This window comes from Hyaena hyaena, unplaced genomic scaffold (genome assembly GCF_003009895.1).
Source record: "Hyaena hyaena isolate Hyena2069 unplaced genomic scaffold, ASM300989v1 scaffold_90, whole genome shotgun sequence".
Lineage (NCBI taxonomy): Eukaryota > Metazoa > Chordata > Mammalia > Carnivora > Hyaenidae > Hyaena > Hyaena hyaena.
In genome coordinates this window covers 394,059-421,169 of record NW_024080722.1, presented here as the reverse complement: position 1 = coordinate 421,169, position 27,111 = coordinate 394,059, and the positions used below count along the sequence as shown (strand labels likewise).

The following is a 27,111-nucleotide window of genomic DNA, read 5'->3' as shown; positions in this document are numbered from 1 at the left end:
GAGAAGCTGGTCCACCCCGGGCAAGCCCAGCACCTTCTCGGGCCCTGGTGCGAACCAGCCCAGAGATGGAGCACCGTAGCCAGCGGGACACACATCTTCCAGATGTTTAAGTGGCCAGGGCCCAGGGAGGGTCCCAGCTGGTCAGGCGGCCCGGGGAAGATGCTGTTTCGGTCATAACTTTGAACAAGGGATGACCCTGAAGTCCCCAGCTTTGTCACTGGCAAAAAAAAAAAAAAAAAATGGAAGTGTTGATGATGGCATTTGAAGCTTTTTCCTTACCTGCAGCCTCAATACGTAAAACAGCGCACAGCTGAGATGCACTGTGGAAACAGGCAGGGACCCCCTGACCTCAAGGCCCCCCGGGCTCCGCTGCCTTGTGCTCTCCAGATCCCCTCCCCGAGGAGGAGGAGGTGTTAGTTCACATCCCTAACTTGCTGAGCATTTGGGGCAAGGCCCTTTCCCTCTCTGGGCTTCCCTCGCTTTATTTGTACAATTGATATTTGGAAGGAAGCAGCCAAGGATACAATCCTGTAACGAAGTCCTTTATGTATCGGAGATTAAGTGGGAGCTGCTGGGGTGGGGACTGAGCCCTGAGGGGCACCACCAAATGCCCAAGGGCTCCAGGGGGAGGCAGAGGTACGGAAAAGGCCCTGCAGCCCGGATGGCCCCACCCACTCCTCGGAAGATGTGTGTGCAGGGAGCCAAGGCGGATGCCTCGTCTCGGGCTGCTGGGCGCCTCCCCGCTGCTCTGCCACGTGGCTGGGCCATGACCTGCAGACCCTGGGGTCCAGGACCAACAGACAGCTTATAGTGGGGACACAAGGAATGCAGAACACCTGAGTGTTTCCTAAAACGGTGCGCCCGGGGCCCTCCGCCCGGGGCCCTCCGCGGTGTGCCTCCTGGAGCCAGAGCCTGCCTGCCCGGCCCCCTCACTGGGGAGGGGTTCTGGAACACTAGCGCCTCCCTGATGCCACTGAGCACTGGGAATTTCCAGGGGCAGGGGTCCCAGTGTGACTTCAGGCGATCTGCCTTTCACTGTGCCGGGGCAGTCCAGAGTCTGGGAGAGGTCCAGAGCAGACGTAGGCTGCTCCCTTGGAGTCAGGGGAGAGGCGGTGGTGTTCCCAGGGAAGGAGCCGCCAGGCGAGCCGGCAGCACCAGGAATCAGTGCAGCTTGCGTGGCTCGGTTCTCTGGGGAGGCGCCCTGCCTCGAGCTCCCGGTGGGGGTAGAGCTCACACTCCCACCTGCTCAGCTCGGCGCTGCAGGTGACGACTTCTATACACATGCAGCCGGACAGGCCACCTCTCCCTCTGAGGGCCTGTCCCTGCCACGGAGCCTCTGACAGGTGGCCAAACTCTGGTGGCACGGCACTCCTTCCCTAGGGGGAGACTATCCTCAGCAGACCGAGGGGTGGGGCATATTCCAAAACCCCCTCCCCTTACCCACTCCGGGCTCACAGTTTACTGGAGGCAACAGTTAGCTTCCCAGGCAAACAGGAACCCATTAGGGGAGGAAAACAACAAACAGGAGCCCTCCTCTCACCAACTGACCCAAAAAGAACGAGCTCTGTCCGCCGGGTGGATTTCCCGTGAGTTAGTATCACGCGGAAGAAACTGTCGATACTTCGCAGCCCTTTTTACAATGAGCCTGTGTTTAGCAACACTCAGCTTTGTTTTATTATTGCATTTTACGAAGTTACCAAGACAACTGAGGCCAAGTAACAGAACCTTGACTTTATGTGCCATGAAAATTTAATAAAGAATGCTTAAAGGCTTTTAAGAGGCAGGAGCTTCGGCCTAGCAGCAGTGTCCCCTCCGGGGAGGGCTCGAGCGTGGCGCCTGTCACCAGGCCTCAAAGGGCACCGGCTGTCGGGGACGTCCAGGTGGGCACAAGGTCCCCGGCATCCGTCTTGTTCCAGACATTTGTTAAGGTAGTTCCCGGGCGCCCAGCCCCAAGATGGGTTTCTTACGTTCACGATGACACGACTGTCGCCCTGGGGGCCAGAAACAGGGCAGAGGGGTGACGTCGCTGGTGCGCAGGTGCACAGCCAGAGGGCGTCGGGTACAGCAAAAGCGGGCCGTCACGTCCCTGTTGTGAGGCAAGGGGTTCTGCAGGGGAAATGCCCCTCTGCCTTCCTGCATCACCAGCCTCGCTCCCGCAGCCTGGGAGGGCCCCTGGGGAGCCACAGTCAGGAGCAGGGAGGCGGTGTCCCGGCGGCCCGGGCCTACGGTCCTGGGCCGACTCTTGGCAAGCACCTTCACGTTGGAGGAAACGTTTCCCAGGAGCCTCTTAGTGAGCACGTTATGTTACCCCAGGGCCTGCACAGAGCCCTTTTCCCTCTGCTCTCTAAATAAGACTCAGAAGGAAATTGCCAGAAATGAGAAAATCATCAGTAATTTTGCCATTTTGTACAAAAGCTCCGTGGTGCTGTGTGCGCGCGTGGGTACCTGTAAGCATTGCGCTGCGTCGTTTTCCTGGTTATAGAAACATCAAGACTTCTGGTTAGTAGAGATGGAGGGGATGGGGTGGGCTGAGGGCTCTGCAAAGCTCCTCTGTCCCCGGGAACAGGGGGGAAAAAAACCATGGATTTATTTCACGAGGGAGAAATTCGTATGCCATGTGGGAAAATCCCACTCACATTCATCAGAGCAAATAGGAGACCAGCGAAAATATCAATTGAGGCGAGGTGGATTTTAGGTTAATTGACCTCGCCGGGGAGAGGAGAAGGGCTCCCTCGGTCCCCAGGAGCGCCAGCTTCCAGGTGAGCAAGCGAGTTCATCATTTCTGGGCTTCAAGGGAAGGTGCTCAAACTCCAGCCATTTCAAGCCCAATTTTCAATTATAGGGCCAAGTTTGGGACATTAATCAAGAGGTGAAGCAAAGAAGGGAGCTATTCTGGCCTACAAGTCTGCCCATCACGAGGCAGGGCCCAGGTGTCGGAGGTACAGCAGAGACCATTTGCAGCCTGCGGAGTGTCTCAAGTGTAAGGATGAGGGGAGGTGGAGAGGGAGAGCAGCTGACTGTTTTAGCTTCATTTGTCTTGATGGATGGCAGCATTCGAGAAGGAAAGTTCCTCCTTCATCCCGTCACACTTTGTAGGCAGCGGGGAGCTCGGCATTTGAGCAGCTCGCTGGTTTGCAAAACGCTTCCGTGTGTGCTTGTGCTTGCTGTGTCTCATCAGGGTTCCCAGGGACCGAGTGGGGGAGCGCCTGTCACCCCCTTGTGGGGCTGAGGGACGTGGATCCCCGGGGTGTCGTGACCCCCAGGGCCCTCCTGGGGGGCTCAACATGGGCGGAGCAGGTCTGCAGGCCCACGCTGAGACCCCAGAAGCCTGGGTGTGAGCTGAACACCCCTCCCCCCAGCCTCACACGTCTCTGAAATGGGTTCCAAAGCCTCTCCCCTCTGGGTTTTGGGAGCGCTGAGTCTCCATGCAGAGCAGACACGGTGCCGAGAAGGGAGCAGGGGCCTCCCTGTGGGTCCCAGCTCTGCCTTCCTCCGGCCCGGGGTTGGACATCAGTGCCCTATCTGTGACGAGGGTCATGAGAACGCCTGTCCCTCGCCGGGTTGTTGGATGGTCAGAGGACGGGACAGACGTACCAGCACTTTGTAAACTGTGAAGCACTGAACAGATGTTGTTAAGTTCACATGGGAAAAGGAGTTGGTTCTAGAAAGGCAGAAACACCATTCCAAATGTCAGGGCTCCTCCGCAGACCAGACCGGTCCCACCAGCCCCCAACCATGGACAGTCACCTTCACCTCGGGATGACCTGCTCAGCTCACCAAGCCCACAGATGCAGGCTCTGCTCCTGCAGGGCTGAAGAGACGGCCGGACTCCTGATGGAGGGGGTTAGCCACCAGGCTGGGAACACAGAGGTGTTGAGTGAATGGCCCTGGCAAGGTTTAAAATGCCATGATTGTTGAGGGTGTTCACGGGCACCGTAGCCCCACCCCGCCCCTGGGACTTGCTGGATATTTGTATTGTTTCAACCAGCACCTGCGGGACCCCGCACCCCACGCTCGAGGGGCCAGCATGAATCCGGCACCTGCTTGACCTGGAGTAACTCCCAGCTTGTAAAGATGAGCCCTGTGATGTCACAGGGCAAGCATGGTAATAACAGAACTTTCCAGATTCTCACGAGCAGACGGAGGGAGCAGTTGATGCTGTGGGGGGGGGGGTGTTGCAGTGGGGTGTTTGAGCTGGACCTTGAAGGTAAGTAGGTGTCCATTGGATGGAGGGAGGCCATCCGGTCCAGGGAACAGTAAGCACAAGGGCAGGAGAGGCTGAAGTGGGTCCTGGCCCTGGGGCAGGTACCAGCACATTCTCTTCCCCAGAGGCCACAACACACAGCGAGTGCCCTGGGAGCGTGTTGACAGGGGCTGTGGCAGAGGCTACCCCCTGAAAAGGGTGGGCCAAGCATGTCTTTAGGATGGAGAGGAAGGACCGGGCTGGATTACGAGCAGCCTTGAACGTTGGGTTAAGGAGCATTGGCTTAGATGACGGTTGATTGAATTAGGGGATCGTGTGGTCGGCTCCGTGGTTCTCCGAATTCCTTCGGGGCCACTAAGGACGTAGGATGGAACGTGAGTTAAGGGGGGTGAGAGGCAGGAGGAGGTGAAGTCCGAGCTGGGGGAGAGGGCAGGGACCCACAGGAGAAACGAGGGCACCTCTTTGGGGACGGAGGCTCTGTCTCCAGGAGGCCCCGCCTCCACACCTGTTAGGACAGCAACTAACAACTAACAACTGCACCGAATCCAATGCGCCTTTATTAGCACCTACAGCAGGCTCCCTGCAGCCAGGCTGTGGGGACTCAGCTCCTGGCTGTGACAGCAGGGAAGCCAAGCACATCTCCTAGGAGGCTGGAAGGAGGGGAGCAGGATGGCCACTGTGGAAGAGGAAGGGAGCTGATCGGTGCACCGGAAGTGACAGGCTTGGCAGAAAAGGGTGGGGCGGGGCCAGGGCCCAAGGGGAGACAGGCTGAACCCGATCTTCTCCATTCACTGAACCTGCTCTAGGAAGCGGGCCCTTCAGGGACCTCTGGGAAGGGGTGATGTGGCTGGAGTGTGTGCACGTATGTGTGTGAATCAGTGGGAGGGGGACTAGGGGAGACTAGGGGAGAATTGGCCCGATGGATCCCGAGGGCCCCACCCCAGGTAACACACAGGGCCCTCGGTTCCTCATGGGGCATCTCTGGGCCCGGGATCTCTACCCCCAGGTCCCCTCTTCTAGGAGAAAGGACAGGTCTGTCTTTGCTATCACTTCAGGGGCACCCTGAAACACGTGGGGTATGAGAAACAAAGGGGGTGAACAAGGGGGGCTTCCCACAGGCAGCATGGGGGTGGGGACGTCTCCTATCACTCACTCTGATAAGCAAGCAGCATTGAATTCCCATGGGAAGCACTGGGAAGAAAGGACCCAGTCGGTCCCTCACTGGCCTCTTGTAAAACGGCAGCCTCATTTCCCTGACACTCACCCCGTGGGGTGCAGCCGAGGGGCTCTTCCAGACAGGGACCCTGAAGGGCTGGGCGGAGCCACCTGCCTGCTTCTGACCTGAACAAGCGGGGACAGGACATTCCTCACTGTGAGAACTGACGTGTTCAAATCATCCCAAACAACATGGCTCGAATTCAACCTATTGACATGATTTCCCCCCCAAAACCCAATGTGCTTGGTTGACTTTGGAACTGAAAACTTCACTCCATCTTGGCAAGGGAATGCTTTCCGAAAACAAAGTCAGGGCGTTGTTGAAAAGACGCTTTGCTGCTCCCAGCTGCTAACAAGTATGGGAGGCGCGTTCACTGCGAGGCCCGCGTGCTCTGGCACCAGCCGGGGCTGGGGAACGGGCACGGGGGCTGCAAAGCGTGGTCCTCACAGCAGACCACTTAGAATCACTGACTGTCCCAGCCCATGTCACCGGGCTGCAGGGAAGCGGGCAGGGCCCCGCGGGACCCCAGGCAGACCTGGAACAGGGACAACTGGAAAATGAGTCACACTCACCAGGGGACATAAAGGAAATGGGGCTCAGGGGCCAACCCCCAGAACTGGACCAAGCCTCACTCTCCCACGGGACTCCCTCCACACACACCCCCCACGCCCCACCCCAGGCCTGCCTTTTCTCATCTGAAAATGGAAACAGCATTACGAAACTACCCAGGGGATGGAAACTTCTAGAATGTCCCTAAGCAGGAGGCACTGGGTGTACGTCGAGTTCCTCCTGCCCCTCCCGTCTGAGGCCACCTGTCCTGCTTTTTTTGCTTGGGAAAACAAGGTCATTACAGGTGGCTCTTGTCACCAAATAGCCCAGAGTGTGTTCTGCGGGGCGCAGTTTTCAAAAATGCCACCTTTGGCTGCCTCTGAGCCTTCCCCTCTGAGAAGGGGTTCACCTGGGGACACGGATGGACACAAAGAAAGGGTCTCGGGGAAGGGAGGGAGTGGGCTGTCGTGTCCTCACACCACTGAGCTTCGGACATCCTCCTCCTGCTGTTAAGGGGGTTTTCTTGTTCTCCCCTCTGAAGCACCTCCTCCCACCCAGGCCCCCCCCCCGCCCCCCCAGCAGTGCCTGCCGTGCACCTGCTGGCCAGGTGATGGTGCCTTATTTGTGTGGGGGGGTGGGGTGGGAGGAGGTCACAGGACCCTGGGACTCCTGCTTTGGGGTCAAACAAAATGACCTCTGAGGCTCCCACGGCTCTAAAGCTCTAGGAACCTTACCTAGTTACTTCCTGGTTAGTTCTTAATGAATAACAAACGGAACATTACAGTAATAGGCAAGCTAGCAAAACTAATGAGGCCAATCCGTTAACCACACCCTAGTGTAGCACATGACCAGGGTGGGGGGGCTGTGCAGGCCCCCTGGCTGGCTCCTCTCCGTTTTCACAGCACGGTGCTGGGCAATCCACATGGTGTCCCTGGGATTTAACCAGTGTTCTCTCGGAGGCCCCTGCACACCCAAGTCTCTGCTTTCTCCGCACTTTTCCTCTCCGCAGCTCAGGCTCGGGATCGCGGGCGCCCCGTGCCCGATCGCAACAGTTTCACCCCGGTTGTCGCTTCCTGTGAGCCCAGAATAGAAGATGCCATCTGTCGCATTTGGGATGTCATGTGTCCACCGATGACTCACAGAGAGTAGGACCCCCGAGAGGAAGCGCGGGCACCATCAGCCTCTTTCAAAGCACAGCTCAGCAGAATGCAGAGAATGCGAGTCGGGCCTGGGGCTGCCAGGTGGGAATTCTCCGCATCCTGCCCTCTCTCCACAGGTGGGAAGCCTAGAGGGTCCTCTTCAGCCCCGAAGGGCTCGCCTTTCAGCGGCAGCATCGAGCAGCCGTCAGGACAGAGCGTGCCTGGGACGGGTCACCTTGTGGGCGCTGTTTGTGCAGGACCGGGGGGTTGCCCTCCACCAGCTGGTCGGAGGGGGCGGCGTCTGGGGGGGTGCTGCTGTCCGGGGGCCCTCCCCCCGATGGGCCACTGCGGCCACACACCAGGCGCTTTTCATCCAGCAGGGACAGGTGGTATTCACACAGGTCGATCAGCGAGGCCACCTGCTCATGGAGTGGCAGCGTCTTGAACTTCCTCTGAGCCAGGTAAAAGAAGGCCTCCACGAAGGCCTGCAAGCACATCCCTGTGGAAGAGAGACCAGAGTTAAGGGGGAGGGGTGTGCCAAAGGGTCCCTTGCACTGCCTGGGGAAGGCGCAGTTCCAACCGCCAGCCTCCTTCCTCACCACCGTTTCCATCCCGGGGACTTTAATTTCTGGGCCAAACTCCCAGAGGGCCTGCCTTGTGCCAGCCACCAGCTGGCCATTCACAACCATTTGCAGATCCAACCTCTTCCTTAGTCCTTCGGGGGAGGCCTAATGAGCACTGGTTTACTGACAAGGAAACTGAGTCTCAGAGAAGCAGAGCCAACTGGGCAAAGTCACACGGGCAGGGCTGATATTCAACCTGGCCCAAGGCCTCACCCCTCTGCGCCACCATAAAATGTTCCCATCAGACCCCAGCCTCTAACGTTGATAACCACGGGGAAAGTGCGCTCCTCAGAGAAATGGGTCGGCAACACCCTATTATCTCGATAGAGGTGTTGGTTACACGTGTGTATGCACCTGTCACACACAGGGCAGACACGTGCCTTAAGAAGTGTGGATTTTGCTGTATGTAAATTTTACTTCGAAGAGTAAAATAAACCCGACCACTTCTCTCTAACCGAAATGATATTCTAGAAGATAATAGCAGTCCCCACTGTGTCCCTGAAACGTTCTTCCTTTGCCTCATAAATTCCTGCTCGTCGTTGGGATCGGAGCTCAAGATCACCTGCTCAGTAAAAGCTTCCCTGGCCCCCAGATCAGATGTGGCACCGGGACAGTCTTCTTGCCCTTTCTTTTGCAGCACCAGACTGTAGCCTGTTCAGAGTTTGTGTGGTTCTTCCAACAGCCTCTCTCTTCTTCCCTGCTGACCTGTGAGCTCCAGCTCACCTCTGTTCCCCAAGGACCAGACGCCCAGTGCTCAATATAGAATGCTTCATGAATACGTGAGTGAAATGAATGAACAAATGAGTTAGTGCTTGGTACTTTACAGACATTGCCACTAATCCTCACAACACCTTTTTGAGATCAGTGTTATTACACCCCACTCTACAGATGAGGAAGCTAACATTCAGAGAGGCTGAGTAACTTCCCTGAGGTCACACAGCCAGAGAATAGTGGCCTGGAAATTCAAACTCTGGCTCCCAATTCTTTTATTTAAGTTTGTTTATTTATTTATTATTTTTTAAAAGATTTTTTTAAAGGTTTATTTATCTTTGAGAGAGAGAGATAGAGTGTGAGCAGGGGAGAGGCAGAGAGAGATGGAGACACAGAACCCCAAGCAGACTCCAAGCTCTGAGCTGTCAGCACAGAGGTCAACGTGGGGCTGTAAGTCATGAACCGAGAGATCATGACCTGAGCCAAAGTTGGAAGCTCAACTGACTGAGCCACCCAGGCGCCCTTATTTATTTTGAGAGAGAGAGAGAGAGAGAGAGAGCACACACATGAGTGGGAGAGGGGCAGAGAGAGAGAGAATCCCAAGCCAGCTGTGCACTGTCAGCACAGAGTCCCCTATGTGGGGCTCCATCTCACAACTGTGAGATCATGACCTGAGCTGAAATCAAGAGTCAGGTGCTTAACCCACTGAGCCACCCAGATGCCCCTGACTCCCAATTCTTTTATTAACTGGTACTACAGTCTTCCCAGTGTCCAAGCAGAAATGAACCCCGAGATCCAAAGTCACGGGATTGCCTGGGCTCCTTGGGGCAGGTGGTACTCAGGCTGGACAGAATGCCACGGGAATTTTAGAGGAGGCTGGCTTCGCCTCTGCTCATCTGTACCTTCCCCATGGCCTTGCTCCCCTCGTTCTGTCCTCAGGCAGAAGCCTGGCCTAGAGGTTTAAATACTGGCTTATATGTGGACACTGCGATCTGAGAGCTCTTCTTGCGTTGGGAACTTGAGCTGAGCAAAGCTGTTTCTTTGTCTCCTTACGAATCCATCAAAGTTTTCTTGCTCAGCTTTTCTGGACTCCAGGTGTTCTGCAGTCCCTCCCTCCCACCCCCCCGTTTGGCCCGGACAGGAGAAGCCAATAAAGGGAACAGTGAGCCTGGTATAAAACCCTCTTGATGCAAATCAAGGCCTCGTGCAGAAAGAGACACAGGGAATAGGGGACTTCTGCCCAAATCAAGAGACAGAGGTCTCCTGGTCACCGACGATGGGCCAGGGCTCTCCTAGAGTGTGAGTGTGGATGCATGCGGGTGTGCGTTTGTGCATGCGCACACGTGTGTCTGTCACAGTCAGTGGGAGGGTCAGATCCAAGCAGGGAGGAAAGGGCCGGCATCCAAAGCCAGAGAAACCCAATGCAGCCCCAGCCTCCGATTTCAGAACTGTGTGATCTCAGCAGCGCTACTCGAAGTGTGGACGGCAGATGGGTGCCAAGTCCAGGAACTGTGTGTCCCTGGGCTCTGACAAGATAAGGAGCCTGGGCCAGAATATAAATCACCCTCCTCATCAATCACATTGTTTAGTTCAGCTGGCAGTATTTTGTAGCAAGTCGTTCTCTGTAAAGGAAGCAGCATCACATCCGGGCTCAAGCCTCTTGTCCAAGACTGTACAGAACAGTTCGTGGATTGCAACTCTGAGCAGCCCTGGTCTACACGACCTTTCCCCGCTTTAACGCGCAGGACACTGGGGCACCTGGGTGGCTCAGTCAGTTGAGTGTCTGACTCCTGCTCAGGTCATGATCTCATGATTCATGGGTCCGAGCCCCGCACTGGGCTTTGCGCTGAGCGTGTGGAGCCTGCTTCAGATTCTCTCTCGCTCCCTCTCTCTCTGCCCCTCCCCTGCTCGTGCTGTCTCTCTCTTCAAAATAAGTAAACGTTAAAAAAACAAATTTAACGTGCATGATCTTGTCAAAAATGCAGGTTCTGGAGTGGGGCCCGAGACACCGTATTCCCGACCCAGCTTCCTGGTGGTGGTGGCCATGTGGCTGCTTTCTGGAGCACAGTGTGAGTAGCAAGCACAGAGCACCTTTTGCTCAACCAATATTAGTTTCTTTCCCTTAATTAAACTAATAAGGCTGTGACTGACACAGTAATGCACAGGAAAACTACACAGGGCATTTTTGGGGGTTGGGGGGAAATGTGACTAAATCATCTGGAAGGAGCCATTCTAAAATGAGAAATGAGATATGTGTTATGCTGGGTTTTGTTTTTGTTTGTCTACATTTCCTGATTTTCTAGAGTAAACACATACCTTATTGTATTTTTTCATGGACTCTAAAAACAAAACAAAATGAATAAACAAACAAAAAGCAGAATGAGACCTGTAGATACAGAAAACAAGCTGATGATCGCCAGAGGTGGGGGGCGGGGAGAGTGGAGAAAATGGGTGAAGGGGAGGAGGACACACAGGCTTCCCGTTATGGAATGAATAAGTCATGGACCCAATTTTAAAATAGGCAATGGAAAATTCTAGAAGGTGGAACGAGGCGATACAGGGGCAGCCGCTTTTCATTGTGAACCCTCTGCCACTATTTGAATTTGAAGTTATGCGCATGTATTACTTTGAAGAAAATGCCAACTTCCTGAATACACATTCTACTTTGATAAAGTTTATATACATGCAAGGGAAATAACAGCAGAAGGGAAGAGAAAGGGACCTTACTGACTCGACCAGACGTGCTATGCCGGGCGCTGGCTCTGACCCCACTACAACTCTCAACTGTGCCCCTGAGAAAATGGAGATGGGAGAGACCAAATAACTTGAGCTCGGGTCACGTACCAGTAAGTGTGGCAGGGCTGGGATTTGAACCCGGGCCTTATGCACTGCAGGTCCTTCATCTCATTCCTGGAATAAGGAATGGGCAAAATGAGTAGGGCTTTGATGGGCAGCGATGAGCTGGGAATGGAGGGCTGGGCTGAGAACAGGGAGGAGGGAGCAGGAGGTGGGGCGTTTGGCCCAGTGATGGGTGGGGGGCGCCTGCAGGGTGGGGGGAGGGGGGCAGCTAGACTAGACTGGAGAGGACTGGAAGGCCAGGGGACATGGGCCGGGAGCCACAGAGGGGTCCAGGGAAAGCAAGCCCAGATCCAGTTGGGAAGTTCCGTGCCTAGGACAGCTTGAGCACATTGTCCACTCAGGGGACTCCTGTTTTGTGCAGTGAGATGTGTGTGTTTGTGTCATTCCTCAAATGCAGTCCTGTGAGGTCGGTGAGGACTCAGAGCCCTGCCCTCACGGTCCTCTCTCACTAGAACGGACTCATCCAAGGGACACTTGGCTCTTCATACCAAGCCAAGCACCGTCCCTCCCTGTGCTCCAAAAGCCTGGTCTAGCATCTTCCTTTACAGATGCGGGGAGCGGTAAACGAGGCCCAGCAGAAGCAGGATCAGGACCCCAGGTCTCCAGACTTCAAACTGTACTACCATCACGAGCACCAAAATAAGAAAGCAAACCAGACACTTCCCAGGTCAAGGGACTGGGGAACAGGGCCGTCTACACTGGCTGGGGCCCCCACTGAGTATGCCTGAGAGAGTGTGAAGGCCGGTGAAGGCTGGGAAGAGGGACACCCCCCATTGCACGCCATGATACGTGGGTTGCCGGCCCCCACAATGGCCATCTTGAGGGGCCGTATGCTTGCGTTTGACAAGACATCGTTCTTGCTCCTCATTTCATCAAATGGCCCAGGAAATGGTGGCTGAACCCAGGTCAATATTTGCTGAGCTGCAGAGAATTGAGCTTTGGGGAGGGGAAGAGAGAGAGGGAGACCCAGAATCTAAAGCTGACCTGAGCCGATGTCGGACACTTAACCGACAGAGCCACTCGGGGGCCCCTCTCCTTCTTTCTTCCATACAGTGAGAAGCCCACCAGAAAGCCTAGGAAAGCTCATGAATGTCCTCTCTCTAGAACTGACCTTCAATCCACTCTGTCCACAGAAGATGTTTTCACTCGGTAATTAACAACACACACAAAACTTTGTACTTCTTGTGCTTAAAACAATGTCGCAAACATTTTTGTATGTTGCTATGCAGCCTTCATAACATTATTTTAATAGTCGCAGAATATGCCATCAAATCTTACTTTGTATATCATTTCGCCATATCCCCCACTGTTGAACACCAGGCTAGTCACCTTCTCTTCACCATTATTGAGAACATAAGCACCATCATAAGCCCTTGGCACATCGCTGTTTTTATTTCTGATTCATTTATTCTTTTGCAATAAAACCCCAGGAATCTGCGGGGGGGGGGGGTAATGTTAAGTCTGGTTTTGGTAATTAATTTCATGTAAAAAATATTTGAACCTTATAGAGTCCTCAGTGGACAAAGCACACGAATGGGTAGTTCACGTACATCAGCAAGTGAGGGAGAACACAGCCACTCGCACTGAAGCCGCGGGGTGCCACTGCTCACCCTTTAACAAAAAATGTAAAATAACGCTAACGGTGAGTTAATGGTGAAATTGCTGTGGACTTTTGAAAAGCAATTTGGCAAAAGTTTTAAGAGCCATTCAAGTATTTCGAAATACTCCTCCCAGAGGAAAAAGAAAAGCACACAATGGTGTTCATCATCAACTTACTCACAGTGCCCGAGGCTGGGGAGTGGATTTATAGGGTATTTTTATATCCTTTCTATTTTTTCTGTATTTTCCAGGTAAAAAGTCCATGTTCACTCTTGATAATATATATATTATTTAAAAATATATATATATTATTTAAAATATATATTAAAATATACGTATTAAAATATATATTATTAAAAATATATATATTATTTTAAAAACTACCCCAACCCAGCCTCTAATGTCTGGAGATCTAGGACGCTATCCCTGGTCCACCCCCAGGTAGAGCTAATTGCCCTCTGCTGGGGTTCCCCCTTGTTTCCTGCTATATATTGGGACAAGCCCATGGGTCTGAGGCTGTCTCCCCAGCGGGACTGTGTACTTCTGGAGGCAGGGACATTGCCCCAATCTTCTCCGCAACCCCAGTGCCCAGCACAGCCTGGCACACAGCAGGCACCAATAAAAATCCACTTAATCCACTTGAATGGGCTGTGACCACAATCCCGTGATACGGGTCTTATTGTTCCCATTTTACAGCTGAGGACAGCAAGGTAAGCCAAGGGGCACAGGGAAAGACAACCCTAGGAGAACTCTTCTCTTAGACAACGTGCGGACTCATGAGACCAAGATGGTCCAGACCGGAGGCTCTAGAAGTCTAGAGTCCCCTGAAGGACTCATGAAAACAGACTTCGGGCCCCACCCCCAACCCCGTGCAGAGCTCCAGACTCTGAAGCTCTGGAGAATTTGCACTTCTACCACGTTCCCAGGCGGCTAGGAGACTGTTGGTCCAGGGACCCCACTTTGAGGACCCCTCCCTCCCTCCCCAGCATCCTCCTCACCGCCGAATCCAGTCTGTCCATTCTCCACCCTGAATACTCACCTGCAAAACGTGGCCTATTTGCAAAAGGACCTGCCCCTGAGCTTCGAGAAGCCTGACTTTGGGCCAAGAAGGTCTGCCTTTTAAGACAGTCTGACAGGTATTTTTAAAATCGCATGATGGAGCCGAGAAGCCATGACATTGCTCCAACGTGGCATTTGGTCCTCTCCTGGTCCCTGAGAAACCGCCCATGCCTGTCTCTCCCAGCGCCATCCCTCAACCGCTGAGTGGGGCAGAGCTCCGTGCCCTCTCCGTTGCCCTTCTCTAGCTGTGCTGAGGAAGATGGGACTGGAAAGGTCACAGGCCAGTCCACGGAGGGCCCTGTGAACCATGGTCAGACTTTGGGTTCCCTGCCAAGGAAGACGGAAGGCCACCGGGGACACGTGAAGTGACGCAATCGATGTGGCTGTTGTGTTGAGCCAGGGCGCACGTGAAAAGATAGCCAGGAGATCCCATAGGGGCTACTACACCAGTCCAAGCGAGGGCTGCGGCCCGCTTGGACCAGAGTGGTTGGTGGCAGAGGCAGCGAGGGTGATAAGATCCCAGACAGAGCCTGAGGGCAGTGCCAACGGATCCGAGATCTGCTGAGCGGTCGGACGTGGATGGTGAGGGTAACAGGAGCCCTCATGAAGGAGGACCTCTAATACCAAGGGAGGGCTGCCCTTCCCCTCAAGGACCGTGGCTTTTAAATGTTTTATGCCTAAAATAACCTGGGGACCTTGCCAGAAATGCAGGCTCCTGTCCCTTCTCCTGGGGATTCTGTGTGCCGGCCATGAGACCCTGGAATTGCACGTGTCACGGCAGCCGTGGTGATTCTACACGCATGGGTGATCGGGAAACTTTGGAACCAGCGCTCCGTCTTGGCCATCTCCTTAAGGGCTCTCGAGGAGGCAGTGGAGTAAAGAAGTTAAGAAGCTTCATGCTGGGCTAACCGCGCTGCGGGCTATCATGAGCCATGGGGGACGCCCAGAACAAAGGTCCCCCTCCGAAACCCCATGGCCCGCCCCTCCTTGCCGTCTTTGTCTGCTGGGGCTGCCTGAACGCTCTCTGGTGTCCCTTCTTAGAAGGACATCAGTCTCTTGGGATCAGGGCCCCCGCCCTATGGCCTCATTTAAACTCAGCTACTTCCCTAGAGGCTCCATCTCCAAACACAGTCACATAGTCACATGGGGGGGGGGGTGTTGTAACAATTCCACAGCATCGCAACTTCTCGGTTCTGTGTATGGCTCGCCCAACACTCAGACGCACCCTCCTACTACCACCCAAGTCTTTGAGGTCACCTGAGCCACTGAGGAGAGATACTCCTTGAAAAACCCTCACGGCTCAAGCTTGGAGTTGGAGGCATCCCTTCGGTAACTTTGCCTTAGTGACCTGTCACAGTAACGTGATGAAAGTAAACAAAAACAGTGATCATTGTGGAGCCCTCGTTAAGTGCCAGGCCCTGATCTAAAGGCTTCATGTGCATTTTTTAACTTAATCTCACAGAAGCCCTTCAAAGCAGGCGTCAAGATCAGTCCCATTTTATCCTCAATGAGACTTGCCAGAGTCACACAGCTGGAAGGGGACAGCCCGGAGAACCATTCTCGAAGCTTCTTTACTCTGTGGCTGCTTCGAGGGCCCTCATAGAGATGGTCAAGTCAGAGTGTTACTTCCGGTCACTCAGGAGGAGGAAGCGAAGGAGGGAACAATGCAGGCCTCGCAGGGGATGAGGGACGGGCCCATCCAGTCCTGCTGGCCGTCAGCGAGGTGGTGCCCATCTGCCCTTCTCTGCTCACAGGCTTTCCCCACCTGCCTCCCACGCCTGAAGATAAGCTGTGGAGTATTTTTTTAAACTTGATTTTGGGTTGACGGATGTCGCTGGAGAAAGCAGCCTTCGCAACATTCCGGATGTGGCCATGTGCACGTCTCTCACCCAAGACTGATGCCTGCTTCCTGGGATGCGGCCCCTGACAGACCATGGCCTCATTCTGTCAGTCAGCTGGTGAGGGGGGGCGCGTGGGCTCCTTCTGGCCTCTGAAGTCCTGTCGCCCCCACCCCTTGGGAGGCGTCCTCGCATGCAGGACTTAACGAAAGCGCTGGTGGCTGCCCTCCAGTGACCCCATTATCTGCTGTGGGGCCCCAGCAAGAATGTATATCCTGTTTCTCATCTGGGTCTCAGGGTGATGTTCAGAAGGAGAGGCGATCGCGAGCATTCCCCGCTTACAGCTGAGGAGTGTGGACCCAGAGAGGCCGAGTGGCCTGTCCAGGGGGACAAGGCAGCATCATACCCGTGCCTACCTGATGCCCACACCTTGTTGTTTCTCCTGCACGATGCTCCTCTTAACATCTGACATTTATGTATTATTTTACAGTTTACAGAACACATTTGCATAGATGATATAATTAAATCCAAATCATTGTTGACAGCCAGGGATATTATCCCAGACTTAACAGGAGACATTTTCCCCCCTCTCAAAAATACCTGAGCCTCCTCGCTATAATTCTATTTCAAGGTGCTGGTGTGCTGGGCTAGGCCAGCTCCTTGCTGGTTCCCTCTGTCTCACCATCATTTAAATCTTTCTCATTACCCACCTAGAAGAGACGTTTCCGTCTCCTAGTGAAATTCCGAACGTGGAAGTACACAAGCTTTCTGTTTAGAAACGGTGGTGGGAAATAAAGCAGAATGATCTTGACTGGAATTAGTGGAGTGATTCCTGTCTGCGCGGTGGAATGTTCCCCACAGGGGCTGTCTGTGAAGCCTGCACCAGCTCCAGGGTGCTTCATCACCAGAAGCATTCCCTCCATCCCCGGGGCACCTTGCTGCCTGGCTCCTGTTTGCTGCGGCACAATCTCCCCCAGACATGAGTGTGGTCGCTCCAAGCCAGGGGTCTCCCACGAGACGGCCTTGGGCTCATGGGACAGTGGCTGGGGGTCCGATGCACTGGTCTGGGTCCAGCTCTGCTGCGTGCTCGCAGCCTGGTCTTCAGCAAGGGGTCTCCCCTCTGCAGGTCCCCGTTTCTGCATCTGTAATGTTGGGACGTCACACCCTTCCTAACTGGTTTTTACACAGCCACCGCCCAGAGAAAGGCCACCACGGAGCCTAATAACCTGAAGCCTCTGGTGACTTCCCCACCTGGACTTCTGCGCTGTCACCACACTTTCCTAGAGTGCCCTCATGACATTGGTTTCATTTTCTTCTTTTATGACAGAGAGCGGACTGCTTATCCCCACACTAGACTGTCACGAGCCCAGGCCATCTTCACCCCCGTCCCCCGCGACCGCGAGCAGGTGCTCAACAGTTGTTTGTGACATAAACGAGCAGCCTGGCTGGGACTGAGGAGGGAAAATGGTGCAGTTGGTCAGAAGACTAGGGCTCTCAAAATGGTGGCTGTCCCTGAGTACAGCAGGGCTTTGAACCAGTCACCTCCCCTCTCCAGGCCTCAGTTTCCCCTTCTGTAAAATGAGCAGCAAATTGGGTGATTTTTTGGGACTCCAGGAGCATGGTGGGGGGATGGTGGCTTCTGAATGTTTAAAAAAAAAAAATGGTAGTGACAAAAATCACAAGCTGCACATATTGCGGGCACTCTGCCCACTAGAAGTCACACTGTGTGTTTTCCTGCCCGTTCATGTAATCTCATAGCAACCTTGAGCAGTCCCGCCACCTGCCCAAAGTCACGTTGTTGGACAGTGGTCACTGCTGCTCTGCACTGCCTCTCTCCCCAAACCAGATGGAAACCTCCAGAAGGCCCGTCCTTTAAGGGAAGAGAGAGCCTCCTTCCTGCCACTCCTCCCACCCAGCTAAGGACAGAACAGGGCACACCCAGTCATTGTATTTATGTGTTACAGCAGCAAGTCACTATCGCCTCTGTCCTTGTCTGGATGAAAAAATTAGTAAGTGTCGGGAATGAACCATAAATAGACCTTGCAGAAAAATCATTATTGCCAGGAGCCTGTGACACCCAAATAACAAACAAAATCAAAGATGAAAGCGGCTTCCTCATTAGTTCGTGAGGCACAGGGCACACAGAGCAAAGTGGCCCAAGGCCGCCCTCCAGACCCGTCCGGCGTCACTGGACCCCAGCGCGGCAGACACAGTTTCCTGAGTCACTGGCTGAGAAGATGGGCTACTGGACTGGTCACCACTTCCGGCAACTCCAGACATTTCTCATGGGATTAATGGCTCCCACAACAAACTTCTGAGGCTCAACACATTCCTCAGCAAGTGGTTGAAACCTCTGGCTTGGAAAGCACCTCAGAGATAACAAAATCACAGGACATTAACACTCAAAAGAAGAAGAATTACTATGAGTGGCGCTTATGTACCAGGCACTGCAGTCACCTCTTTAGGGGTACCTCCCATTTCACCCTCAAAACACAAGTCTGGGTGGTAGATGCATTTATAACCTTTTGGCTGTTTACCAGCAAAACTGCTTTGGTCTTGGGTTCTGTTTGTTGGCTGAGTGCTGCAGGCTTCCAGGGTGCACAGAGGTACAGACAGACATTCGGGCAGAGCCACAGCCTGGAGGTGGGGTGGGAATTCAAACCCCGGGCTGCGAATCTGTCCTCTCAGCAAGCTGCTGCCCCGCATCAGGCTTACTTAGAGAGGCAGGGAGGTGGGGAGCACCCGTTACATTAGCCCAACTGTTGTTAGTACTGTCTATCTGCCTGAAGTTCCCCAGTGAGGTTCTGAGCCACGGGTGCCCTCCCTGGCATTGCTGACAGTGGGCATCTGGCCCCCACTTGGTCATCTCCAGCGGCGGGGTGCTCATCCCCTCCCCAGGAGCCCCTTTCTCACCGCGTGCTCCAGCTCTCTGCCTCCATCTGAGCTGAACTGAGCAAAGCCCTACACCGGTGTCTCTTTCCAGGGAGCAAATCAAACTCTTCCCCACGATGGCCTGGCTCTAGACGGTTTGTGTGCCAGCAGCCAGGGCGATTCCGTTCAAGTCCACAAACACTGGCCAACAGCCACCAAGTGGATACACAGGTATGCAAGCCCTCCTCTGCCAGAGCGGAGGGGAAAGTGTGTGTGTGTGTGTGTGTGTGTGTGTGTGTGTGTGTGTGTGTGTCTGTTGGGGAGTGGATTGGGTCAGAACGCAGAGGGAGCAGCAGAGAATTGAGGGAGGAGAGGTAGGTGGTTTGGAGTCCGTGCCTGGTGCTCTCAGCTTCAAGGGTTTCTCCCCTTCTCCTGAACCGCACCCATCATCCCCCAACACACCAGGCTCTCTCACTGTTTAAAGGCTGCCTTGACGTTGATCTCACCTTTCTAGCTCTGGCTCCTTGATCACCCGAACTGGTCCTGCCAAGAAACTGGGCGCCCTCCATTCCCCTTTCCAGCGCCCACTGCAGCATCCAACAGAGGGGAAGCCTCCCTCCTTGAAGGGCGTCCTCCCTGCTTCTCTGGTGCCCCCCTCTCTAGCTTTTCTTTGTATTTTTCCAGCAACTCCTGGGGCAGGGGGCTCTGGTGTTTTCCTGATTCCTCTCTGGTTCTGGGGGGCACTGGGTCTCCCAGGGCTCTCCCCCGGGCCCAGGTCTCCCCTCCTGTCTTTCCTTCCCTAGGTTTTAAATATCTTCCAAAAATCAAGGCTCACCTCCCCTTGCAAGCTCTGGCCAGACTGCTTTTTCACCACTGGGATATCTCATTAGCATCTCAAAGAGCCTGTTAGAAATGGACCTCCTGGTCTTCCCTCGCCTTCCCCGCTTTGCCTTAAATCCCACTCATTTCAATAAATACTATCTCCACCCACCTCACGGCTCAAGCCAGAAGTCGGAGAACCTTTTTTGAAACTCCTCTCCCACGGCCCCCATCCCTCTCCACCACTGACAGCCACCCCCTCCCTTCTCCCTGGAAGGCCATGGCTCCCCGGGACCCCTAGCAACCTCCTCACTGGTCTCCCCACTTCCAGCACTGCCTCTTCCAACACAGCAGCCAGAATGGCCTTTTCAAAACATGAATCAAGCCACATATTCTGCTGTCACCTCCCCACTGGCATTGAGAGCAGCACCCGCATGCCTTCACCTGCTCCGGGCCACTGCGAGATGGAGTCCCTCCCGCGTCTGCAGCCCCCTGTAAGCCACAGCCCCCTCTCTGCCTGTGTGCCCCGACCTCCCCCACCTCAGGGCTCTCTGGTCATTAGCCATTCCCTCTGCTGGAACATTCTTTCCCTCAGTCCTCACCCCGTTAGCACTTAGACCTCAGCTACCACGCTACTTGTGCTGACAGATCTCCCTGATCCATCTCCTAATGTAAATTAAGTCTCCTCTGCTATTCTCCTTAAAACTTAGTCATTTTCTCTCCAAGAGCTCATCGCACGTAAATACATGTTTATTTCTGTGTTTCTATGTTTAATCTCTGTCTGCCTCTGCTATGAGGCTGTCAGGGGCATGAGGCCTGGGCGTCCTACGGGTCACTGCACACACTGTCACGAACATTAGTAGACTAACTGGATTAAATATACACACAAAACGCGTGGCACATAGTAGGTGTTTGGCAAATGTCGCTTCTCTCCTCCTTTAACACTGCTCGGGTCATCGACGGCAGGCTGTGCCTGTGTTCAAACTCCAGTCTGTCTCTTAGCTGCTGCTATTGGTTCATTGGCTCATTCCCTTCACTTCTGGAAGCCTCAGCTTCTACTGACCCTGCCCAGCTCGTGTGGGGTTTCAGCGGGAGAATATAGGTATACGGGGCCAGGCCGGCACAGGAGGACACCCCCAAATCTGAGCCTCTTTGTTGACTGTCTCTAGGTGATCAGAAAGGCCAAGCCTGGCGGGTGATGGTCTGCTACCCTGCAGGGCACAGTCTCAGAATCTCCAGCCACTGTTGTTTTCAAAAAATGGGCAATTTGGGGATAGACCACCCTAACTCACCCCCCCCAAGGCAGCCCTGTTCCTTGTACCCCAATTTTGCCCGGTTAACTGGCTGCACCTTCTGGGATTCGCAGCAGCCCAGAGTCTGTAGCCTCCAGAGTGGGGGTCCCCACTCTCCAAGAAATTCCAGCCCAGGCCTCAGGGGAGAGACCCCTCTGAGGAGGTCCGAGGAGCCGGCCTGTCACTGGAGAGGGGATGGGAAGGCAGATCAGTGTCAAAAACAATATCGAGAAGTGGGTTTCAGCTTGACTCACATTAAGAATGTCACTTTGGAGCGCAAATGAGAGAGAAGAGAAATGCTCTTTTATGCGGGAGTTTATTTTTATCACTTTGTCAGAGAGAAATTGCAGCCTCGAGGGCACTGGAGCTGCACAGAATTACCCAAAACATTAACATGCAAATTGCCTTCTTTAGAGAAGGTAATTTTATTAGTGCACGAAATGTTTCTTTCACTGTACTCACGCTCAGGAGCAGTGCTGTGTGGGGGCCAGTGGGGGCCACCACAGATGGAGGGCGCGGGGGAGTCCTGAACTTGGCTGGGGTTCTACTGCCTCCTCTGCTTGGGATGGGCCATGCTACAGCATTGTGGCTGGTTACCATGGGTGCACCCAGTGTAGACAGCAAGTGACTTGTTCAAGATCACACAGCGTGGATGGCAGAAGAGGCAGAGCTGAGGTCATGGGTCCTGTGTCTAGGAAGGCAGGTGAGCCACAGGGACTCAGTCCTGGAAGCAGCCACTCTGAGCATAAGGAGCAGTGACATTCCATCCTTCTAGTCCTCCTTTGATGTATTCACTCACTCATCCTTCCAGGAAGCTTTCCCTGGGCTAAGCTCTGGGCCCTAGACGTGAACCAGGCATGGGCTCAGCATCCACGGGGTGGGGGCAGGTGGAGAGGGATACAGACACCCGCAAACACTTACAACCCAGCAAGGGAAGGCTGGGCTTAAGGAGGGCTGTAGGGAACAGGAGAGAGCAGGGCTGGCTGGCGGGGAGGCAGGGAGAGGGGCCTGGAAGCTTCGCAAGCGAGGGTCTCTCACGGACGCACTGTCCAGGCAGACAAGGAAGGAACGGGTTTTACAAGGCAGGGAGCCGAGCGGGAGCAGAGGCAGGAAAGGAAGCATGTCGGTCTGGCTCAGAGGAGCCTGTGAGGCTGCTGCGTGGAGTGTGTGGGAGGAGAGTGGAGCCGGGATGGGGGGCTGGGGCTGCAGGGGGTGACGAGGAGGCTGGCCAGTCCAATCTCAAAGGCTGAAGGGCTCAGATTTTATCCTCAGGTGGCCAGCAGCCCCCGCAGGCAGGGCCGGTCCGGAACAGAAACGCGTTCCCCTGAGAGCTCGGGAGGGAGGGGGTTTCCCCAGCCCTGATGCCAGGATGACAGAAGGTTGACTGAGGCTGCGCTTACATAAGGCTCCCTCCTCCCTTCACAGACGCGATCAGTGGGGAAGTGTGGGCAGAGACACCCACCTGCCACCAAGAAGAAAGCACCTCAGTCATGTAAGGTCTCGCTGAACAGTTCAGGTGCGCACTCTTTCCCAAGAGGCTGCTATCCGTCACCCTGCGGTGGCTGGCAGGTGCATCCCCTGAGTGTGACGGGGCACGGGCAATGGCTCTCCCCAGCCCAGGAGCTGGCTTTTAGGGACGCCGGAGGGAAAGTGTGGCTATTTCAAGTAAGCTCAGAGCAGCCACGGAGCTCTGGAATGGGCATACTCTAGCTCAGCCTTTCTCAACCTTGCTACTTTCCAGATTTGGGGCCAAAACCTTCTTTGTTGAGGGGGGAATCTGTCCTATGCACTATGGAATGTTAAGGGGCACCTGAGCGGCTAAGTCAGTTCAGTGTTCAACTCTTGGTTTCGGCTCAGGTATTGATCTCATGGCTCGTGAGTTCGAGCCCCATGAGTTCGAGTTCTATGTTGTCAGCATGGAACCTGCTTGGGATTCTCTCTCCTTCTCCATCTGTCCCTCCCTTGCGCCCTCTGTCTCTCTCTCTCTCAAAATAAATAAATAAACTTAAGAAAAAAACTTTTTTTTTTAAAAGAATGTTAAGCAGCACCCTTGGCCTCTGCCACTAGATGCCAATAACAACTTCCCTCCTTCTCCAGTTATGAGAGAATGTCTCCAGACATGGCTGAGTGTCCTTTGGGGGATGAGGTGGGGGAGGGGGGGAAGGTGCAAAATCCATACCCTAATTGAGAATCATTGATCCTACCCAGACTTATGAAGCCTGACACACTGACCCCCAGAAGTCTCCCAAATCTCCCAGGGAGATGCAGGATGCCGCAGCGCATGGGCACGGGATCTGCCTCTTCCCCTGCCCCCGTGTGGCAAAGGATGGGGCAGAGTATTGCAGGTTTTATAATGTGTTCGTCTTGGCTCTCTCAAAATTAAGTCTGTGATTTAATTCCTAAAAGAGCTAGGAAGAAGAGCCAGGTGGCAAGATAGAAAGCCAATGGATGGCAGGTTGTTTTCCCATCCTAGTGTCAGAGTCCCTAGGATTCAAGGTCTCACCTGTAAAGCAAAGGCGTTGGCACTGGTGACCTCTGAGGCATTTCTGGTTTTAAACACTATGATTCTATGGCAGTAAGGTAAACACCCATTGGAGAATGCTAACAGTGAATACCGAAGTTAGCCTCATGTGAGAGATGGTAGACTCTGGCCTGGATAAGGATCTATTTTGGCTAATTTTAGAAAAAAATTGTTTTATTGTTTATTTTTGAGAGAGAGTGAGAGAGAGAGACAGAATCACGGAAGCAGGTTCTAGGCTCTAAATTGTCAACATGGGCCCTGATGTGGGGCTCGAACTCGTGAACCATGAGATCGTGGCCTGAGCCGAAGTCAGAAGCTTAACCCAATGAGCCAACCAGGTGCCCCTATCTTGGCTAATTTGGCCATTTCCTTGACCAAGGACAGGACTGGTCAGGTGGCTCATGAGGTTCTCATTTCATTCTCCGGTTAAATGACTAAGCCCAGATTTCTCCAAGAATTTCATTAAAATTTTCAGAAAAAGCCTGTATAGTAAACATATCTGGAATGTGTGGGATTGGTAGTTTCTCAAAGACTGTTAGAATCAGAAGACAGAGAATTTTGGCTCTTCCTTTCACCCATTAGCTGGGTGACCCTGGGCACATTAGTTAACCTCTCTGAACCTCAGGTAACCTGGGGTAGAAAGATGAACTCTCTAGGTTGGTGTGTAAAGTGTAAAATGCACATAGAGGACTTCCAGCTTTAGCACTGACCTGTAAAGAGCCTGGAAGTCATCACTCCCAATCTCACAACAAGACAAAAGATAAGCATACTGAAAATCAATGACATTCCCTACGTCTATCAGAGAATTGTGGTCACAGGGTGAAGTGCCACCTTGAAAACTAGACAGACAAGTGACAACAGAGAATCACAGCCAAGGTCAGCTTACCAGCAGTGGCTGCGGGAGCCAGTAACTGGAGGAGCACTTAACTGGTGATGGAGGAATTGCTGGAGGCTGAATGGATGAGATTGAGAGTTAAACACTCCAGAAGCCCAGTCTTAGGGGTCCTTCCAGCATCTGTGGGTTTTACCTCCAGAGCCCCACTGGGTTCTCAAGGTGGTGATCGGAGAAAAATCCACATGCTACAGGTAAGGAGGTGTGTGGGGAAGTAACGTTTCCAAAATATGCTCTGAGTGTTCTCCATCACAAAAGACAGCCCTCAAGGGAGACTGCTTTGCCAGAGGCTTATTTGACCTGAGGGAAGGGCAGTTAGACAACTCCAGTTGGCTTTCCTGCCTCACTTGAGGGCAGAAAAAAGGGCTAAGGAACACTTCTGAATGTGGCAGTCCAGGGACTCAAGCCCACCAAGAAATTGAGATTTAATGATAAGATTATTAAATGCTGTCTCTCCCCAACACCTTACTACCACACTTCAAAAGGGCTCCAAGGTAACCACAGTGGATAACAATTGATAGCTCCACGACAAAGACTCTCTATTCAAGGAGTTTTTAGGAAAGCCCAAGGACAACAGGGGTGGAAAATAAAGCACAAAAACTGAAGCCTCTGCCACTACAGCTGCAGCAAACATTAAATACAGCCTAGCTCCTAGTTGGGTTAACATAAAACCTCACACTGAAAGCCTGATTACCTCAGTTCCTACTCCTTGATCTACCATGTCTGGCTTTCAACAAAAAATTACAAGACCTGCGAAAAGACAAGAAGAAAACATTTGTCTGAGAAGAAAAAGGAAGCATTAAAAGGAGACGTAGCGATGACACAATTGTTAGAGTCTCACAATGCAGAATTAAAAATAATGATGATTAATATGTTAAGGGTTCTAACGGAAAAAGTAGGGAACACTCAAACAGATGGGTAATGGAAGGAGAGGGATGGAAACTCTAAGAAAGAATTAAAAGAAAATGTGAGAAGCAAAAACCACCATAAGAGAAATGATGAATGCCCCCAATGGACTCAACTGTAGACAAGACACAGATAAGGAAAGAATCATGAGCCTGAAAACATGTCAATCAAAATGTCACAAACTAAAATACAAAAAGAAAGAGTGTAAAAAAGAAGAATGTCCAGGAACAGCTTCTTTGGACAACATAGAGGAAATAGATACATTTCTTGAAACATATGACCCACCAAGACTGAGTCATGATGCAACAGAATTTCTGAGAAGACCAAGTACTAATAAGGAGATTGAATCAGTCGTCAAAAATCTCCCAACAAACAAAACTCTAGGACCAGATGGTTTCACTGGTGAATTCTACCAAACTTGTAAGGAAGAATTAATACCAATAATTGCTTTAAATGTGAATGGTTTAAATATGTCCATTAAAAGACAGAGATTGTTAGAGTGGAACAGAAACAAACCCAACTCTATGTGGTTTACAAGAAACTCCTTTTAAACATAAAGACATAGACAGAAAGTGAAGGGGTACAGAAAAATACATTATACTACTACTAACCAAGGAAAGTGGGAGCAGCTGAATTAATTTCAGACAAAGCAGATTGCAGAACAAAATTATCAGGGATAAGGGTGAGCATTACATAATGATAAAGGGGTCAATTCTTTAAGAAGACATAATGGTCTTCAATACATATGTAGCTAAAAACAGAATGTCAAAATACGTGAGGTAAAACAGACAAATCTACTATTAAGTTGGAGATTTTAACACCCCTCTCTCAGTAATTGACAGATCCAGCAGGCAGAAAATTGGTAAAGATACAGTTGAATTGAACAGCACCATCAATCAACTGGATCTAATTGACGTGTATAAAATACTTCCCTTTACAAGAGTAGGATAAATGTTCTTTTCAGTTCACACGGAACATTCACCAAGATAGACTGTATTCTGGGCCATAAGGCATACCTTAACAAATATCAAAGAATAGAAGTCCTGCAAGTATGCTCTCAGGCTACAAGGGCATTACACTGAAGATTAGGAACAGAAAGATAGCTGGAAAGTACCAAAATACTTGGAGATTAAATAGCACATATCTAAACAATATATGGGTCAAAAAGGAAGTATCATGAGAAATTTTAAAATATTTTGAACCATATGAAAATGACAATAGAGCTTACTGAATCCTGTAGGATGCAGTGAAAGCAGTGTTTAGAGGGAAATTCATAGCATGGACTGCATATATTAGAGAAGATGAGAGACCTAAAATCAATCATCTAAGTTTTTGCCTTAGGAAACTAGAAAAAGAAGAGTAAATTAAACCCAAAGTAAGCAGAAGAGATGGAATAATAAAAATTAGAGCACAAATCAATGAAATTAAGACAGGAAATCAATAGAGAAAATCAATTAAACCAAAATTTAGTTCTGTGAAAAGATCAAGAAAATTGATAAACCTCTAGCCAGGCTAACCAAGAAAAAAAAGAGAGTAGAGTACTAGACTACTAATTAGTAATTAACAATTACTAATATCAGACTTGAAAGAGGGGTTATCACTACTGATTCAATGGACATTAAAAGGATAATAAAGGAATATTACAAGTAACTCTTTGCCTCCAAATCTGGTAACTTAGATCAAGTAGACCAATAGGCCCTGGTGGTTTTACTGGTGAATTCTATTAAATATTTAAGAAAGAAATTATACCCATTCCCTACAATCTTGTCTAAAATACAGAAGCAGAGGGAACATGTCCTAACTCATTTTGTAAGGCCAGCATTACTCTAGTAATGGATAGTGGCATTATTAGAAAAGAACACTACAGACCAATAGTTCTCATGAGCATGGGTGCAAATAACCTCAAAAAGTTTTGGCAAATGGGTTATACACCATTACCAATGGGATTTATTCTAGGTATGCAAGGTTGGTTCAATGTTCAATGGTCAATTAATATAATCTATCACATCAATA

General features: G+C 52.1%; 1 protein-coding gene and 1 long non-coding RNA gene across 7 annotated transcripts in view; one reads left to right on the top strand and one right to left on the bottom strand.

Annotated features, from left to right (window-relative positions):
• Positions 1-1,631: 1,631 nt before the first annotated feature.
• The window catches only part of TTLL11 (tubulin tyrosine ligase like 11), a 238,409-nt gene continuing 212,929 nt past the window's right edge, over positions 1,632-27,111 (bottom strand). For 2 of the 6 annotated variants that reach the window (XM_039234674.1, XM_039234680.1), the window contains 4 exons: positions 3,992-7,607; positions 3,748-3,887; positions 3,595-3,661; positions 1,632-2,472 (listed from right to left, as the gene is read on the bottom strand). In XM_039234674.1, the coding sequence (XP_039090605.1) occupies positions 7,291-7,607 (317 nt within the window). In that variant the 3' untranslated portion in view covers positions 1,632-2,472; positions 3,595-3,661; positions 3,748-3,887; positions 3,992-7,290. The remainder of the gene's footprint in view (positions 2,473-3,594; positions 3,662-3,747; positions 3,888-3,991; positions 7,608-27,111) is intronic. The other 4 variants (XM_039234676.1, XM_039234677.1, XM_039234675.1 and 1 more) reach the window with 4 other exon arrangements.
• LOC120233438 lies at positions 7,186-11,282 on the top strand. The gene is made up of 5 exons (XR_005528822.1): positions 7,186-7,245; positions 7,486-7,569; positions 8,414-8,510; positions 10,428-10,511; positions 10,964-11,282. It is a non-coding gene; the product is annotated as an uncharacterized LOC120233438 (long non-coding RNA).